At 50.1% G+C, this 18,515-nt stretch overlaps 1 protein-coding gene across 3 annotated transcripts in view; it reads left to right on the top strand.

The window, feature by feature from the left end:
- Positions 1–15,577: 15,577 nt before the first annotated feature.
- Positions 15,578–18,515, top strand: part of SNX8 (sorting nexin 8) — a 39,366-nt gene continuing 36,428 nt past the window's right edge. For all 3 annotated transcript variants that reach the window (XR_009349081.1, XM_059153953.1, XM_059153952.1), the window contains exon 1: positions 15,578–15,701. Coding sequence is in view for 2 of the 3 variants with exons in the window: in XM_059153953.1 (XP_059009936.1) it covers positions 15,596–15,701 (106 nt within the window). In the remaining variant the exon portion in view is untranslated. The remainder of the gene's footprint in view (positions 15,702–18,515) is intronic.

The following is an 18,515-nucleotide window of genomic DNA, read 5'->3' as shown; positions in this document are numbered from 1 at the left end:
ATTGAATAAATAAAGGAACGAATGAATCAGTAACTACATAAAAGATGTGAGATTGGGGCTGGACCACAGTTGGGGAGAATTCCGTGGGTTAATACTGACCTTCTTAGGGGCACCTGGGTGGCTTAGTGGGTTGGGGCCTCTGCCTTTGGCTCGGGTCGTGGTCCTGGGGTCCTGGGATCGAGCCTTACATTGGGCTCTCTGCTCGGCGGGGAGCCTGCTTCCTCCTCTCTCTCTGCCTGCTTGTGATCTCTGCCTGTCAAATAAAAAATAAATAAAATCTTAAAAAAAAATACTGACCTTCTTATGAAGTTTGATGTGGCCCAGCCCGCTCCTAGCACACAGGACATCAGTGCTGTCCAATAAAACTATGTCACATGGGTAACTGGAATTGTCTCCCCAACAAGCATAAAAAGAAAAGATAAAATCTATTTTGATAATGTTTTGTTTAACACGATGTATTCAAATATTATCACTTTAACATCTACAGTTCAATCAGAATCAAACTTTCAAAATCAGCCAAAGAACATTTATAAATGGAAAATAAATACAGTCAAGAGCCATGGGTTTTTTTGGTTCTGTTTTTTTGGTGTTTTGTTTTGTTTGCACTGTTTGAATGACTATTGCATTTTCTGACCTCTGTCATGGGTCCTCGGAACTTTCTGGAAGAGTCTAGTGGCCCCTGGGGCTGCGGGTCCTGTGTCATCTGGAGTGGCTCTGTGGTAGAACTTCGAAACGTACTTTCCTGTGCTTGGCCTGCTGTCCTGGCTGCCTGACCTCTGGGTCTTGCCACATTGGGGTGACTACCGAGTTAGGGAGTCCCGGAGTAGGGTCAGCTCTCACATTCATGTTTCAGGCCTTGGGCTGAGTTTGCTGGGGAGGAGCAGGAGCAGGGAGTACAGCTTCTGGGGTAGACATCTGAAGGCAGAGCTAGCTTCTTGCTCAGCAGCTGTGGAAAGCCGCCCTCCCTCAGTGCCATAGGCCCGCTTCCCCAGGAGCTGGGCCTCAGTGGGGATCCTTGGGCAGGTGGCTGATGATGGGGTATTCTCAGGGGAGATGGTGAAGAGTGAGGGGTGCAGAGGACGGCGGGGGATGGAGGCCAGCTGAGCCCCAGCCTCACCTGGCACCCCGGGAGCTCTGCGCGTGGAGGCCGGGGGCCAGAGTGGACCCCACGCCAGGGACCTCTAGGCCGAGGGTTACCAGGAGGGAGAGCAGGAGCTCAGGCATAGCCTGGAAACCATTTTCCAGAGAAAGGTACAGCGGGATATGACTGGCCGCAGAAGCTGGGTTACATCACGGACCTTGGTGTTTGGCTGGTGCGGGGGACTTGCGGGGAGGGGTGGGGTCACCGAGTAACAGGGACAGGGTAGTGTCTCAATGTGAGAGGATGGAATGTTCTGGAGACAGATGGTGGGGATGGCTGCTCAGCAGTGTCAATGTCCTTAATCCCACTGAGCTGGACACTTGGAAATGGTTCAGATGGTACATTTTATGTTGCACATGTTTGGTTTTTTTTTTTTTTTAAGATTTTATTTATTTGACAGAGAGAGATCACAAGTAGGCAGAGAGGCAAGCAGGCGGGTGGGGTGGAAGAAGCAGGCTCCCTGCCTAGCAGAGAGCCCGATGCGGGACTCGATCCCAGGACCCTGAGATCATGACCTGAGCTGAAGGCAGAGGCTTAACCCACTGAGCCACCCAGGCAGCCCTATGTTGCACATGTTTTACCAGAATAAAATGTTTATTTTTTTTAAAAGCATTACTATTGAGACCACCATTTCTGGGGCAGTCTTCCTGCCTTCTGGCTAGGTACCCTTGAACAGGACACTGAGCTGACAGTCTTGGTCTTTGTGGGTGTAGTGGGGGGGAGGTCGCGGGGGGGGGGGGGTCCCCACTGAGTGTGGGGAAGGACGAAGATGTTGCAGAAGCAGCTACTCGCCTGCAGAGGGAGCCCTCGGCCCGCCCTTTGCAGCTGAGGAACTAGGGCCGCTTGTCCACTCCTTTCCTTTTCAAATTCCTAACATCCTGGGAAGCCTGAGGACTCATTTCTCCAGGATATCTCATCCAAAAGGGGCTGACCCTAAGCTCACTGAGTGGGGATGGGGATGAGGAAGGATAGAAGGACTCAAGAGGTCGAATACAGTCCCAACTCCTACAAACGCCTTCCCCCTCTCACTTGACCCAGCCCCTCCTACCTCCGCTTCAGACATGCACCTGCTCCAACTTGGGGTGTGATCAGCAATCAGTCCCAGTTCAGCTCCAGGGGCCTTGGACACCTTGTTTGTCTCCTCTGCTCCCAGTGCTGACAGCAACATCGGTTGAGAAACTGACCTCGAAACATGATCATGGGGGACCCGGGGCAGGGGGAGCATTTTTATCTCAGTCCAACCACGCTGGGCTTAACCAGAACCCAACTGCCAGGCCCTGCTATGTGTGCTTCACACGTGTTAACTCACGCTCACGGGGTCCTTGGGACAGCATTGGTCCCTTGTCTATCTCTCCCAGATCCCATTTCCTAGAAAGAAACCATCATGTGTCTATAAATAATATATACATTGTTTCATATTACATTAAATTTTTATTAATTTAGTTGCAAATTTGCAGGCAGTGGTGGTAAAGAAGACAATTTGCCCCATTTCTCCTAATGAGGCAAAGCTGTAGTGTCCTATGCTAACCGAGATGTAGTCATTGACACAACCACCAATCTTCAGATCCACATCTGCCCCTTAAGTCTCTGTCTCTGACTGAGCGGGAACAGTATACTATACTTGTCCTTCTGCAGTGTTGTGTCCTTCTCAGAATCTCTCCATCTCGTAAGTTCTGTTCTAGTTCACAAGGTGTATAAATATACTGCAATGTATTATTCACTCCATTGACATCAAAGTAGGGTTTAGGGTGGTTTTTTTTTTTTTTTTCCTGGTGTTATAAATATCTCTCCAGTGAAGACTGTTGTACTTGTTGGCACAAGCTATGCTTTAGAGAATGTGACCAGCAGTAGAATTTCCGGGTCCGAAGATACCTGCATTCCGCTTTATTAGACACCCACGAATTGTCTTCCAAAGTGTCTATACCAATTTACACTCACTCCAGTGGTGTCTAAATATTTCTGTTTCTCATCATCTCCTGCGTAGAAAAGGGTCTCTATCTTGTCGTTGTTTGAACTTGCATTTGCCTGAGGTAGATACATTTCGGATTAAAGCAGAAAAGAAAATTACTAAAGCAATCAAAATCTCTGGGGTTGCTGAAAGAGCAGAGGGGCCAAGGGCTTCCCAACGCTGTCCTGTTGCCCAGTCACAGGTGTCAGTGCCCAGCACCATGGACAATAGCCCCTGGACACTGGTGGAAGCCCACCGCCCTGCCTCCACTTATATGTGTGGGTACAGGTGCTATGGGAAGCCTCTCTGCTTCACGATCCCACAACCTTGAAGGGAAGCCTGGCCAGGCGCAGCTGGAAAATGTGTGTCTAATGTTGCACCTTCTTCTTCCTTTTTTTTTCCCCCCTGAGTAGTCTCCACACCCAACTTGGAGCCCAACACGGGGTTTGAACTCATGACCTGAGATCAAGACCTGAGCTGGAACCAAGGGTCAGATGCTTAACCAACAGACCCACCCAGGCACCCCTGACATTGTGGGAAAAGACTCTCAGAGGAGGGAGTTCCTCAAACACAAAAAGAAAGGTTCCAAATCCCCAGTGGCCAAAAAATGACAAATGTCCAGTATACCAAATTAATAGGAAGTTAAACATCTTTTTATATGTTTTTTGGTCTCTCGGATTTCCTGGTCAGATGAGTTACTGATGCCTATCTTTTGCCTCATACTGAGTGTATGAACTCTTTATACACTCTGTTTGTGATCTTTAAACCTATTTGCATTCCAGTATTTTCTCTCGGCCATGGCTTGTCTTTTCTCTTTGTCATGCCGGTACTCACAATTATCAATAGTTGTCTTTATCGCCTGTGTCTCCTGTGCCTCCCGGTTTGAGAAAAAGGCTAGATGGGGTATTTAGATTAATTCTGCTGAAAATAAGTAAATTCTAGATAAAATGTAAGAACCATCTGTTACAAGCTTTGAAGAGAGTGAAGAGATAATGCAGAATTACTCTACATGGAGCAGGGAGAGCATGAAGGGTGTTTGGCAGCCTGGGTGACTGTGAGCTTCTCCAAATAGCCTCATAGTGCACAGCAGGTTGAAGCCTGGGCTCTGTACCCTCTTGTAAAAAGAGGGGCACCTGGATGGCTCAGTCATTAAGCGTCTGCCATTGATTCAGGTCATGATCCCAGGGTCCTGGGATGGAGCCCCGCATTGGCCTCCCTGCTCAGTGGGAAGCCTGCTTCTCTGTCTCCCACTTCCCTTTCTTATGTTCCCCCTCTCACTGTGTCTCTCTCTGTCGAACAAATAAATAAAATCTTTAAAAAAAAAATCATGGAAAGCCACTATTCCTTAAAACTTGGAGCCCAAAGGCTATATAAATACACACACACATACCTCCAAGGCAAGATGGGAGCAAAATTAAACTTGACCTTTGCCAGCAGCAGCGGAGAATTAAAAGGAAAGCCGGCTGGATACAGCAGAGATGTCCTGGCACCAACTGGACAGGACACTTCTCTCTGAGAAGCTCAACCACACACCTGTCCTTGCAAGGAGCTGTAGTCCAAACCCAGGGTCTTAAAACCTGGAGCTTCAAAAGCACAGTGGTCTCAGATTGGTCATCCTTCTTAGTACCCAATAGAAGCAAATGTAAATTCTTCTTTCTTCCCTAGGGAACAGAGGGGTTTCCTTTCTTCTTATAGTATCTAGAGGTGACCCTTGAGCTAACCGATGTTCTGTCTTGCATGTTTTCTCATGTGCTGGTAAGATTATACGTTTCCCTTTAAGCATGGCTTGGTCTGCTTCTCTTTAGTTTGGATAAGTAGGACTTTCATCATCAATTCCAAATAATCTGTATTTCATCATGCATTATTTTACACTTTTGCACAATAGGAGATTCTTAGCTGGCGGTTTATTACCAGTTTTTATTGAGGTGGAATTTACATAAAAGAAAAATGCACATATCTTATGTAGTAGAGATCAAAGAATTGGGACAAGACCCGTGCGAATGTCAGTGCAGCAAACACCCTTATGGAGAACTAGAACTTTGTTTTTGTTTGTTTTGTTTTTATTAATTTGACGGAGACAGACACAGTGAGAGAGGGACCACAAGCAGGGAGGGTGGGAGAGGGAGAAGCAGGCTTCCTGCCAAGCGGGGAGCCCTATGTGGGGCTCCATCGCAGGTCTCTGAGATCATGACCCAAGCTGAAGGCAGATGCTGAACTGACTGAGCCACCTAGGTGCTCCCAAGCTAGAACATTCGATCAGCCAACACAACTCCCCGGTGCACCCTTCCACAGCACAGAACCACCATCACGCCTTCTTTCACTACAAATTAGACCTCCTTTTCATGGGTCATCATATAGCTTGGCCTATTGTAGAGTTCGTGATGGATGGAAAAATATATTTAGTTTATGTTAGGCTTTGTTCACTTAGCAGAATGCTTTTGAGATATATCCATGTTGTTGCCTGTGTCCACGGTCCATTTCTTTTTATTGCTGGGCAGTATTCTGTCATATGACTATGGAATGACTTGTTTACCGTTGTGGCTCGGAATGAGCATCTATAGACCAACTAGGTAAGAATTGCCATCCTAACAATATGTCAATATGAATATTTCGGTCTTCTTGAATTACACACTCAGCGATGTTTTATAATTTTCATTGGAGTTTAGCCCGTATCTTTAAACATTTATCCATAAATATTTCCCTTTTTTATGCTTTTGGTATTTTTTTAAAGTTCATTTTCCACTTGTGCATGGCTAACATACAGAAATACAATATTTATATTTGATGTTGTGCCTTGCTAAATTTTATTACAAATTCTTGTGGCCTCCGTGGATTCCATAGAATTCACTATACATGCTATCATCTTTTTCTTAAAGATTTTATTTATTTATTTGACAGAGAGAGATACAGTGAGAGCAGAAACACAAATAGGGGGCATGGGAAAGGGAGAAGCAGGCTCCCCCCTCCCGCCCCCGAGCAGGGATCCTGACGTGGGACTCGATCCCAGGACCCTGGGATCATGACCTGATCTGAAAGCAGATGCTTAACTGACTGAGCCACCCAGACACCCCAAGAATTTTTTTTTTTTGAAAGAGAGAGAATGTGTGCCCATGTGTGCATTTTGGGTGGGGAGTGGGAGAGAAGACAAAATGTTAAGTAGGCTTGAGGCCACTGGAGGGCTCCATTCCAGGACCCTGAGACCATGACCTGAGCCAAAATCAAGAGTCCCACGCTTAACTGACCGAGCCAGACACTCCAGGACCCTGAGACCATGACGTGAGCCAAAATCAAGAGTCCCACGCTTAACTGACTGAGCCAGACACCCCTATAAGGATTTTTGTGTCTGCATTCCCGGGGAACAGTATCTGTAGTTTCCTTGTGACATATCAGGATAATTTTCTTCTAATGCCTGTGATTTGGATATCACACTTTTACCGCAAAAGTTTGAGGAAATGGTTTGTTGTTATTTTTTTTTTTTAAGATTTTATTTATTTATTTGTCAGAGAGAGAGAGCAAGCGCACTGGCAGGCAGAGGGAGAAGTAGGCTCCCTGCTGAGCAAGGAGCCCGATGTGGGACTTGATCCCAGGATGCTGGGATCATGACCTGAGCTGAAGGCAGCTGCTTAACCAGCTGAGCCACCCAGGCGTCCTGGAAACAGTTTTTTTTTTTAAGGTAACTTTTTACTGCAGCTTAAGAGTCACAAAAAGATTGATCTTGGGGCGCCTGGGTGGCTCAGTGGGTTAAGCCGCTGCCTTCGGCTCAGGTCATGATCTCAGGGTCCTGGGATCGAGTCCCGCATCAGGCTCTCCGCTCAGCGGGGATCCTGATTCCTCCTCTCTCTCTCTCTACCTGCCTCTCTGCCTACTTGTGATCTCTCTCTGTCAAATAAATAAATAAAATCTTTAAAATAAAAAAAAAAAGAGTCACAAAAAGAAAAACGCACAAAGGGGGGGGGTACCGTGATTTCACTTACCCCGCTGCACCCACACATGCATTGCCTGTCCCCCTTTATCAGAATTCCCCATCAGAATTATGCGCTCACTGCCAGGAGTGAACCTGGCCTGACTCATTATATAGTAAGGTCCGTAGTTTACCTGAGGGTTCGCGCTGGATGTTGTGGATTCTATGCGTTTGGACACGTCGGGAAAATGGCCTGCTTCTCAGTTTCATTTGGCATCTGTCTGTTGCTAGGATACGGAGACACAGTCTGTAAATTCCCTTGCTCTGGTCTGGGGCGGGGTGGTGGACGGTATGGGTCCCTCGCATTTCCTAGATACTTCCACATACATGTTCCTTTTCAGTTTTCGTCTTGTCCTCTGTGGGTGAGGACTCCCAGGCAGTGTGGACTAGAAGTGAGAGGGACCAACTTGCCTTCTGGCTAATCCCAGGGGGAAAACATTTGGTCCCTCTCTGTTCAGCATGAACTCAGCTTGAGATTTTCAAAGATAGTGCTTATCAGCTTGAAGACGTTATCATCATAAAATGGGTGTTGAGGGGCACCTGGGTGGCTCAGTGGGTTAAAACCTCTGCCTTCGGCTCAGGTCATGATCCCAGAGTCCTGGGATCGAGTCCCGCATCAGGCTCTCTGCTCAGCAGGGAGTCTGCTTCCTCCTCTCTCTCTGCCTGCCTCTCTGCCTACTTATGATCTCTGTCTGTCAAATAAATAAATAACATCTTAAAAAAATGGTTGTTGAATGTTGTCCATTTTCCTCCTGCATTTCAGGGAACATTTTTTGCATGATTGTTTTTTATTTCTTCAATTTATATTTTCTGCATATGAGATGATCATGTGGTTCTTCTGCTAACATGGTGAGTTACATTGATCTTTCAACCAATTAAAACAACTCCATTCCTGGAAAAAGCTCTGCTTATATAACATTTCTATCATTTATTCCTTAGAAGTTCAGTAGTAAAGCCATCTGGACCACGGGTTTTTGTTGTAAGGAAGTTGTGTGTGTGTGTTTTAATTGAAAATAATTGGAGCCCAATGTGGCGGTTAAATCACGATGCTGAGATCAAGAGTCAGAGGCTTAACCTGCTGAGCCACCCAGGCATCCTGAAAATAATTTTTTAAAAATTTATTTAACAGAGACAGAGATCACAAGCAGGCAGAGAGGCAGGCAGAGAGAGAAAGGGAAGCAGGCTCCCCGCTGAGCAGAGAGCCCAACGTGGGGCTCGATCCCAGGACCCTGAGACCATGACCCGAGCTGAAGGCAGAGGCTTAACCCACTGAGCCACCCAGGCGCCCTCCAAAAAATTTTTTAATTGTGGTAAAATATGCATAAAATTCACCACCTTAATCGTTTTTTAAGTATGAAATTCAACAGCATTAGGCACCACAAATTCAGTGGCTTAAACCAGTAAAAACGTGTTGTCTAACAGTTCTGGAGGTCACAAGTATGAAATGAGTTGAAATCCAGAGGTTGGTTGGAATAGTTCTTTCTGGAAGCTTCGGTGGAGATTCCATTCTTTGTTGCTACCAGCTTCTAGATGCTGCTGGCATTCCCTGGCTCATGAATACATGACCCCAGTCTCTGCCTCCAGCATCACACGGCCTTCTCCCTAACGGGGACACTGGTGTCTTCCTCGTAATGACGTCGGACCTACCCAGTTAATTCAGGAGACTCTCTCCCCATCTGCAGAGCCTTAACTTGGGTGCCTGGTGGGCTCAGATGATTAAGCATCTGCCTTCAGCTCAGGTCATGATCCCAGGGTCCTGGGATCTAGTCCCACGTCCAGCTCTCTGCTCAGCGGGAAGTCAGCTTCTCCCTCTCCTTCTGCCCCCACCCCAAGCTTGTATTTGCTTTATGTCACTCTACCTCAAAGAATAAATAATATCTTAAAAAAAAAAAAAAGAGCCTTAACTTGACCCATCTCCAGAGTCCCCTTTTCTCATATAACGTAATATATTCACAGGTCATGGGGTCTAGACGCTCTTTGAGGGGCTGGTATGGGTCTACCACAGCCCACCTTCTGGCTCCCAACCACTCACATCCACCCAACACACAAATACACCCTCCCACCCCACTGTCCCCCAGGGTCCCAACCCATGACAGCACGATTCCAAGTCCCAAATCTCCCCATCTCAATAAGATAAATCAGATATGGGGGAGTGTCTGTCTATGGTTCATCCCGAGGCAAAATTCCTCTCCATCTGGGCTCCTAGAGGACAAATGACCCAATCCCCAAATACAAGGGCAGGATAAGCATGAACTTTCCCATTTACTCAGGAAGGCAGTGGGAAGAAGGAGGGACTGCAGTCCCACGTGATCTTGAAACCCAGTGGAGCAAAGTCAAGTTTCAAGGCCTGGGACTTGTTGTCTGTGGCTCAAGGTTCTGGCCCTGGCGCCCAGGGCTCCACCCGGAGTCTTCCTTCCTTTTTTGTGAAGGGTAGCATGCGTTTGAGGCGGAGAGTGTTTTCCGCCTGTTTCCTGCCTGCATTGTTTTGAGAGGCAGACAGCTTTCTTTCATTTTGTGTTCCTCTGCCCTTCCCCATTCAAGCTGGTAGTGTTCTGGTGATATAGGACGATCAGAAACCGTGCCGGTCTTCCACGCGTGCCATCCAGGAGAGGTTTATCCATGGGTCTTCGTCTCTCTTCTTTGCTCCTGCTGAAATGCCACGAACTAGTCTCTTCCAAGAGCTCCTGGTGTGATGACTGCTACAGCTTTGATCCCTTCCAGGTGCACACACAGCCTGGGCTTTCTCTCCAGAGCACACTTTCCTGGCTGGGAGTCCCCTAACTTTACCATTGTTGGTCACCTGGATGGTTTCTTCTGTGTGTCCGTGGAGGCACAAGGTCTGGCTACCCCCCCGTAGGGCAGGACCTCTTCTCCCCTGGTTTCCAGGAACGCGTTCCTTGCTTCCTTCTTCTTCTTCTTCTTCTTTTTTTTTTTTTTTTTTAAGATTTTATGTATGTATTTATTTATTTATATATTTTTAAAAGATTTTATTTGAGTATTTGTTGAACAGAGAGAGAGAGATCACAAGTAGGCAGAGAGGCAGGCAGAGAGAGAGGGGGAAGCAGGCTCCCCGATGAGCAGAGAGTCCGATGCAGGGCTCGATCCCAGGACCCTGGGATCATGACCTGAGCCGAAGGCAGAGGCTTAACCCCCTGAGCCACCCAGGCGCCCCAGATTTTATGTATTTATTTGACACAGAGAGAGAGACCACAAGTAGGCAGAGAGGCAGGCAGAGAGAGAGGGGCAAGCTGACTCCCTGACAAGCAGAGAGCATGACGTGGGGCTCGATCCCAAGACCCCAAGATCATGACCTGAGCCGAAGGCAGAGGCTTAACCCACTGAGCCACCCAAGCGCCCCTCCTTGCTTCCCTCTGAGGCCTCCCCTGAGACGCCTGTCATGTGGGAATCTACCAGCCGCGTGTTTATGACAGCTTGAGTATTACCATCTAAGACGACGTAGCTTTTCTATGCCCCAGTCCTCCTGAACTGACTTGTTAACACGCTTGTGTCTGCTGACAATCTGTTCATGGCAATCTAGGCTCTTTCTCTCATGCTTCTCGGAATTCTTCCAGTCTCTGCCCATCCCCCACCTCGGAAGCCTGTTGCACAGTTTGCAGGGGCTTGGATAGCGACAGCCCCCCTCGTGCATACCAGCGCCAGGATTGTGTGCTCCTCCGTGTGGCATGCCATTGTGTGTGTCTCCATGGCCATATGCTCGCCCAGGCTGTCGTTAACAGACATTTGGGGTATTTCCAGAATTTAGCTATTTGAGGGAGCCTTCGAGGAATGAGCCTTCTTGGGTGGGTGTACGATTTTATTTCCCTCACGGAAATACCTAAGAGTGGGGTCGCCTCGAGGGCCATTCTTTTTGCACTCCTGGTCTGGTGTGGACAGCCAGCTCCCACGTTGCTTCTCAAGGTGGACAGGCTAGCTCCTTGTCAGTCCTCCTCTTCTCTGGGAGGTTTGGGCCATATCCCATATCCGATATCTCTGGGGCCCAACCCTTGCTCTCTAGCCATCTCACTCTCTGGCCGTGGAACCCAGGCTCCCAGGGTTGTGATGGCGTCTCGAAGCTCTGTGGGTCACTTGGTCTCCGCTCTAGTTCATTGCTGTAACTTAAAAAAATCTTTGCTGTATCAGGTACGCTTTCTTGCTTAAGATGCCAGGAATGGGGGCACCTGGGTGGCTCAGTGGGTTAAGCTTCTGCCTTTGGCTCAGGTCATGGTCTCAGGGTCCTGCGATCCTGAGACCCTGCATCGGGCTCTCTGCTTAGCAGGAAGCCTGCTTCCTCCTCTCTCTCTGCCTGCCTCTCTGCCTACTTGTGATCTCTGTCTGTCAAAAAAATAAATAAAATCTTTATAAAAAAAAAAAAGGTGCCAGGAACATATTAAAAACATCTCAGGGGGAGGGGACAATTTTTGCCAGCACATCTGTATGTTTGGGGAAGGAGGGTGAATGTTCTTCTGCATCAGACTACCAGAAGACATCTCTTATTTAAACCTTATCCTTTGGGGAACAAACCTTTGAAATAAAGAACCGCTGATATTTACACTTGACACACCAGCATGCAGAAGCTAAAGAGAGTCAAGTAGCTTGTCCAGTGTCTGAAGAAGAGAACCCAATGTTGTTGTGATATTTAAACCTTCCCAGGGCTCCTGGAGGGTGTGAGAAAATCTCTTTCCTTCACGTGGGAGTTCTAGGATGGGCACTTCAGAAGGTATCTTATAGAGGGTCACAGGAGAATTTTATTTTTTTTGAAAAGATTTTATTTATTTGAGCGACGGGGGCGGGGGAGGAGAGGGAGAGAGAGATGCAGACTCTATGCTGAGTACAGACCCCAATACAGGGCTTGATCTCACTGCCTGAGATCATGACCCTGAAGTCACGACCTGAGCCCAAATCAAGAGTGGGACGCTCAACACATTGAGCCAGCTAGGCACCCCCGGAGGGTCTGATTTCATGACCTTCGTGGTATGAAGTGAGTTGGTACTGGTTCGTCACTCAGCACCGAGCCCGTCACATACGAGTTTAATAAATGTGTGGGGGCCGTCGGAATCATCCACGACTTGTTACCATTTTCCCCGCCTTTAGAATCCCTCCCCTTCCCCCGGTATGATTTACAGAGCCATATGCTACTGGCGCCCCAAGCCTCCTCAAACAAGAGGTTCCAGGGGGCTGAAATTTCCACAGTGAGAGTGTTGAGGGGTAACGGCTGGGTCTATGGCCACGGGGTAATAATGTCTCAGGGACTACGAGGGTGGTCTCCGGCACTGGACAGGCCGGGTTCAAATCCTGGCTCTTCTGTGGACCAGCTCTGCCATCTCAGCGTGTGGATTTTCTGCCTTCGTTGTCTGGAAAATGGAGACAATCATGCTACTCTTCCATAAGATTTACTGTGGGGCGTCGAGGAGCCTTCCGATAAAAGGCACCTAGAAAAGGGCTTGGCACATAGTAGGCAGGTATTCAATAAATGCTAGTTTGGTTAGTGTGGTTAGTATTGACCGCTGTTTGCAAAGTAGTCTGGCTTTCTGTCCTCCAGGCACAGGGTGGTGTCATCCCTTCAGTTCTCTCGTGGGTGGGCAGAGCCACACCACTAGTTCTAGCCAAGAAGTCACGAGTGGAACGTCATGTCACTTCTGGACCAGAGCATTTCGGTGTTCATGCTGGACCCTCCAGGGGCGCTTTCACTTGGTCACGATGGCAGAAATCCCAGACAGTGGCCGCTCCATTGTGCTGGGTTTCCGAGAGACTATGGTGAGCGTAATCGCCTTGTTATTTCAGGCTGCGGAAATGCACCAGCGTGGTATCGCTTATCCTGACAAATACGTCAGCTAGATGAATAGTGGAGGATACAGTACTCAGAGCATTTTAAAGATTTTATTTATTTATTTGACAAACAGAGATCACAAGCAGAGAGGCAGGCAGAAAGAGAGAGAGAGAGGGAAGCAGGCTCCCTGCTGAGCAGAAAGCCTGATGTGGGGCTCGATCCAGGACCCTGGGATCATGACCTGAGCCAAGAGCAGAGACTTTAACCCACTGAGCCACCCAGGCGCCCCTGAACGGTCTTAATGTAGCTGGATTCTTGCCATTAATTGAAAGGTTTTAAAAGCCAGAAATTCTGATTTCTATTTGCTGTTCCCTGAATGAAAGAGAAATAGTGTAAGGATTAGTCTTCCTGGTGAGGATCTAAAGAAGTTGCAGGTAGACATAGTTCAGTGCACATTTCCGAGGACTTTCTAACCATTGGAGATACCTCTTGGGTCCGCCCAAGAGGACCGAGTTCCCTTTTCTGGCATTCAGAACGGGTCACGTCAGAACCCACGGCCTTCCCCCTTTCCTCCCACAACACGTATGTTTCCAGCCCTAACAGTTGCTTCGCTCTGCCGTGAGAATCCTGCTGTACCCTTCTGCTCCCCACCCACCTCCCCCACCATACAAAATCCAGTACCTAGGAAATGCCCAGGCAATGTTTGCAGGAATAAAACTTTCAACGTAGAGCAGTGGTCCTTCACCTGGCTGCTCATTAGAATCATCTGGGAAGCTTAAGGAAAAAAAAAAAAAAAAAAAAAAAAAACAACACCAAGTCTGGGCCACACCCCAGATGAATCAAATCAGAATTTCTGGGGGTTGAGTATATTCGAACTCTCCCCAGGTGACTGGAAAGCACAGCCAAGATCCAGAACTGCAGAACCGCTGAGCTAGAGGCTGTGTGGGTGTGTGTCAGGGGTGTTAAAATAAGACATTTATGCTGCCATTCTTGAATAATGTCTATCTGTGTTTCGTATAATGCTTTAGTTTGGAAAATGCAGTGAACTCTTAGATATTTAGTAAAGACTATCATCTAGTGAGGGACAGAGATACATGCTGACTAATACAGGGACGTTAACAGAGAGAGAGAGAGAATGAGTGTGTGTGTGTGTGTGTGTGTGTGTGTGTCTGTGTTTGGGGGGTGGAGAGATGCAGAGTCAGGGAAAGTGCTGAGCTCATCATTTGATGCAAGAGCAGCTGAAAGCAAGGCCAGGGTGGCGGAAGGAAGCAGCATCAGAGGAGGGTTGTGTATCACAGGACCCTTCTGTGTGCCCCCCACCCCTGTCCCCATGACTTGGGGAAGCCCATGTGTAGCAGGGGCCAGCACTTGCTAGGTTATGGAGGCAGAGAGTGTCTCTGACTGTGTCAGCTCCCAGGGACATCCTGGATGCGGTGATGTGTAACCAGAGCACGGTCCGGTAGCTGTAGGAAGGAGAAGGGACTTCCTGGGGAAGAACCCAGATGGGTTAGGGCTGGGCTGTTGATCGCTGTAACCAGCTCCCAGAGGGCTTTGGTAGGCATCAGAATCAGGAGGTCCCAGCTCCTTGCTTTGGAAAGGAGGCCCTCCTGGATGGAGCCCTTCCTGGGGCTCCAGCTTCCTCTTCTGCCATTTCTGCACCCACACTTTTAGCTCCAGGAGGACCTCAGTGCCTGCAGCTGCTTGATGATGCCTCAGGGCCTTTGTGCCTGCTGGAGACCGCTGCCTTCTCCTCCTGCTTAACTCCTCATCCCCTCTGCTTCACCCAGGGGTCCCCTCATCCCTTCCCTGAACCCCCCACAGTGTGACTTTCAAACAGCCAGGACACTTCCTCTGCTGACCTGTCCTCCAGATTGGGGGGGTGGGGTGGGGAGTATGTAATGGACCCAGGTGTCCTGGGCTCCCAGCACTGGGCAGCCTGCCCTCCGGTCAGGGAGGGGTAGTGTGTGGGGGGTGTGAACGGTAAGGCGGGTGTGCGAGAGAGCAGGTGAGCAAGTGAGTGGACGGATGAATGAGTGAGTGAGTGAGTGAGCGAGCCAGAGACGGGATGAATGAGCGAGTGAGTGTGTGGGTGAGTGAGAGAGCAAGGCGCGGGGTGGGGGGACGGATGAATGAGTGCGCGAGCGAGCGAGCGAGGGAGTGAATGAGTGTGTTCGTGAGTAAGTAAGGGCGGGTGGACGAATGAGTGAAGGAGCGAGCCAGCGAGGGGATGAGTGAGTGAGCCGGGGTGGGAGGGTGGATGAACGCAAGAATGCGAGGGGGGGAACAAATGAGTGGGTGGGGGATGGGTGCATGAGGGGCGGGGCGAGAGCCTAGGGGAAGGGCTGAAGGCTGCAGGGAGAGTGAGGGACGCGCAGTGCGGGGTGCGGGGGTGGGGAGCGGCCCACGCGGAAGTCCGAGTAAGCGGACAAGGGGGTGAGTGTGACTACCGGCTGCTGAATGAGTGGGCGAGCTGCGCCGGCTGCGAGCCCGCGGCGGGAAGCGGGAGCGCGGGCGGGAGCTAAGGCTAGCACTCCCGGTGGCCGCGTGGCCGGGGCGGGGCGTGGTGGGGCGTTGGAGGGCCGGACTAGGGGCGTGGCAGGCCTGGGGTGGGCGTGGTGAAGTCAGGCAAGGGGCGTGGCAGGCCCGGAGCGGGTGTGGCGAGGCCGGACAAGGGGCGTGACGAGGGCGTGACTGGGTTGGGGCCGGGCGGGGCGTGCGGAGGTGGGCGTTGTGAAGCGGGCCGGCCGGTGAGGAGGAAGTCACGTGGCGCGCGCTCACATGACTGGCGGCGTGATGGACCGGCTGCTCGGGGAGGCAGGCGCGGCGCCAGTCGCGGCGGCAGCTGAGGCGGAGGCTGACGAGGAGGCTGACCCGCCGGCGGCAGGTACGGCTGGCGGTCCCCTTGCTATCGCGCCCGGCCCTGGCCCCCCACCCCGTGACCCCGCGGCCCTCGACTCCTTGGCTGCGCGCTGGCGCCCCGCGCGCCCCTGCCACGCTGCGGAGCGCAACGCGGGCCCGGGGACACGAGCACCCGAGCACCTGCTCAGGTTTGTCCCGGCCGCGCCTCCCTGTGCAAGCCCCTCGGGGCGGAAACCCGTCCCCCCATCCCCCAGGCCCCCCACTCCGCTCCCCGCGGGGCCGCCCCGGCCGGCCGCGTGGGGCGCAGCCCCGGCACTTGGCGGGACTCGGACAAGAAATCGCGCCGGCCAGGACTTGTGAGTTCCTATGCGCAGCCCGGACCTACTTCGCCCTCAGCGCTTCTGCCCCAGGGGATGAGCGTCAGCTCGGAAAAGAGTGAGCGAGGCTTGGCTTTTCTAGGATGCTCCGTATTGAGAAGTTCCCTGCTCTAGTCCTCTAAGTTAGAGAACAGTTGCAGGGGCGGTGTTGGTTGGAGTTGCTGCTGCTGCTTGGAGCGGGTTGGCATGGGGCACGAGGCTGAGGGACTCCGCCTGGGGAGAGGGTCTGATGAGGTGTCCCCTGGAGGGCTCCCAGAGTGTTTATTCATTAGGGAGAGAAGGCAGGGGAGTAGCTGGGAAGCTGCGGGAATTGCTGGTGGGCATTGGACTGGGCCCATTGATGTAAAAGCTTGTGGGTGAGTCTGCGTTCGGAATGAAGTCCCCCCACCTCCAGAATTGGTTTTTAGTTATTTTTCATTTCATTTGTAGCCGTGTAAGGGGAAGCATGTGATGGCTCTTGCTGTTGTTTAGAACACTGTGTTCTTTAGATCACACATTTGAACCTGGCGTGGGCAGTCCACCTCACCCATCCCAGGGCCCCAGCCTGGACCCCTTGGCTGGTCACTCTTCGGAATGGGAGGCTGTCATTGGCTTATTAACTCTGGGATTATGAAACAGTTCCCAGTTGCTGGATGTGGTGGGGCCTCGGGGGTCTCTTCGTAGGCATGGGTGCTGTGGCGGACGTGTCCTGGGGGACTCAGCCATTGGCTGCCACTTGTGGATGGCACGAGCTCTCAAGCTTGCGCTCCCTGTGACTCGGGGGGAATAACCATGGTAGTTGTCTTTCTTTGGGGCTATGGTGATTTTATTAGGCATGCTTACCCTGCCCACAGTGCGGCAACTGTTTACAGCGTACTGTTCTATAGCCAGGTGAGTCTCCAAGTGGGGTTCATGGACTGTTGGGATACGCTCTGTCATTTCATTCCATTAAAAACCCTTTGTCCTATCAGGCAGGTGAAGTGGTGGAACAGACCTTTTCTTTTCTTCTTCTTCTTCTTCTTCTTTTTTTTTTTTTTTTTTAAAGATTTGAGTCATTTGAGGGAGAGAGAGAACGAGCTGGGTGAGGGGCAGAGGGAGAAGCAGACTCCCCATGGAGCAGGGAGCTGGCTGTGGGGCACGATCCAAGGACTCCGGGATTATGACCTGAGCTGAAGGCAGACACTTAACCGACTGAGCCACCAGGCGCCCCAGAACAAACCTTTTTTACACTGGGGTAAATAAAACCCAGAAGCAAGTGACTTGGCCAAAGTGGGCAAGTATTAAGGAGGCGTGTCTAGGTGGGAGTCATGGCTGGGGTGGGAGGTGGAGTCAGAAAACCTAGGGTTTGAGGCTGAATCTTGCCCGTAGACCATAAATGTCTATTGCACACCGTAACCAAGGCTGATTTTGATTTGTTGAAGGGCTTGTGCTTACGAGTGTAGAATGGAGTTTCTCTCTGGTATTCCGTCCACGTAGGCAGAACCCGCTCGTGATATTGATTGTAGGGACTGTGAGGTCTAGGTCTTTGTAGTGCTTTTGGGATTTTCAGAGAAAATGGTGTTCCCTGTTTTTCGGCATTAAATAGTCTTATATTCTAATGCTTTGGAGTTCAATCGGTGAATCGTAACTCCCTGAAAATGTAACTTTCATTTCAGCTATATGTGGGCAAATGTTTATTTTTAATTAAAAAAAAGTAAAACAGTATCTGTTAAGTGAAAATTCTCACACTGATTGCTATCACTGTCTTTTTACAAGAGGGGACATTACTGGTTTGGGATGGATTCTCTCCTGTTCTTATGTTTTATACGTATATGGACTTAGGAAACGTGGATCTCCTCAAGCACATGTGCCCACATTCCCCTAAGTCAGTGTATTAGTTTTCTGCCACTGCTATAACAAATTACTACGAATGTGGTGGCTTAAACGACACGAATCTGTCATCTCCCAAATCTGGATGGAGGTCAGTAGTCCAGAGTAGGTTTCCTGGGGCTAGTATCAGGTGTGGGCAGGGCTGTGTTCCCCTGGGGGCCCCAGGGGAAAAATCCATTTTCTGGCCTTTCCAGCTTGCACACACCTCCCAGATTCCTTGGCTGCTGGTCCCCTTTCTCCAGCAACCATGGGTCACGTCTTTCTTAGGCTGTCATTTCTCTGGTTTCCCTTTTCTTATTTATTTCTTCCACTTTTGAGGACCCCTGGACGACATTGGGCCCACCTGGATAATCCACACCCTGTGGCTTATTTTAAGGGCTGCTGGCTGGCCACCTGCATTCCATCTGCTGCTACCTTAGTTCCCCTTTACCGTGGAAACGACAGATTCCGTTTACAGGGCTGAGATTGTGGACCACTTGGGGGGGCATTATGCTTCCCATGAGCAGTGGGAGTGGCATCCTTGGTTTGTGGGGTGTGCACATCTTTCGTCTTAGCAGACACCCACCCCTTATCCTCTCAACGGGTCCTGCCAGTTTGCCGCTGTGACCGTAGTG

This window comes from Mustela lutreola, chromosome 17 (genome assembly GCF_030435805.1).
Source record: "Mustela lutreola isolate mMusLut2 chromosome 17, mMusLut2.pri, whole genome shotgun sequence".
Classification (NCBI taxonomy): domain Eukaryota; kingdom Metazoa; phylum Chordata; class Mammalia; order Carnivora; family Mustelidae; genus Mustela; species Mustela lutreola.
This window is presented reverse-complemented; position numbering and strand designations above follow the sequence as displayed.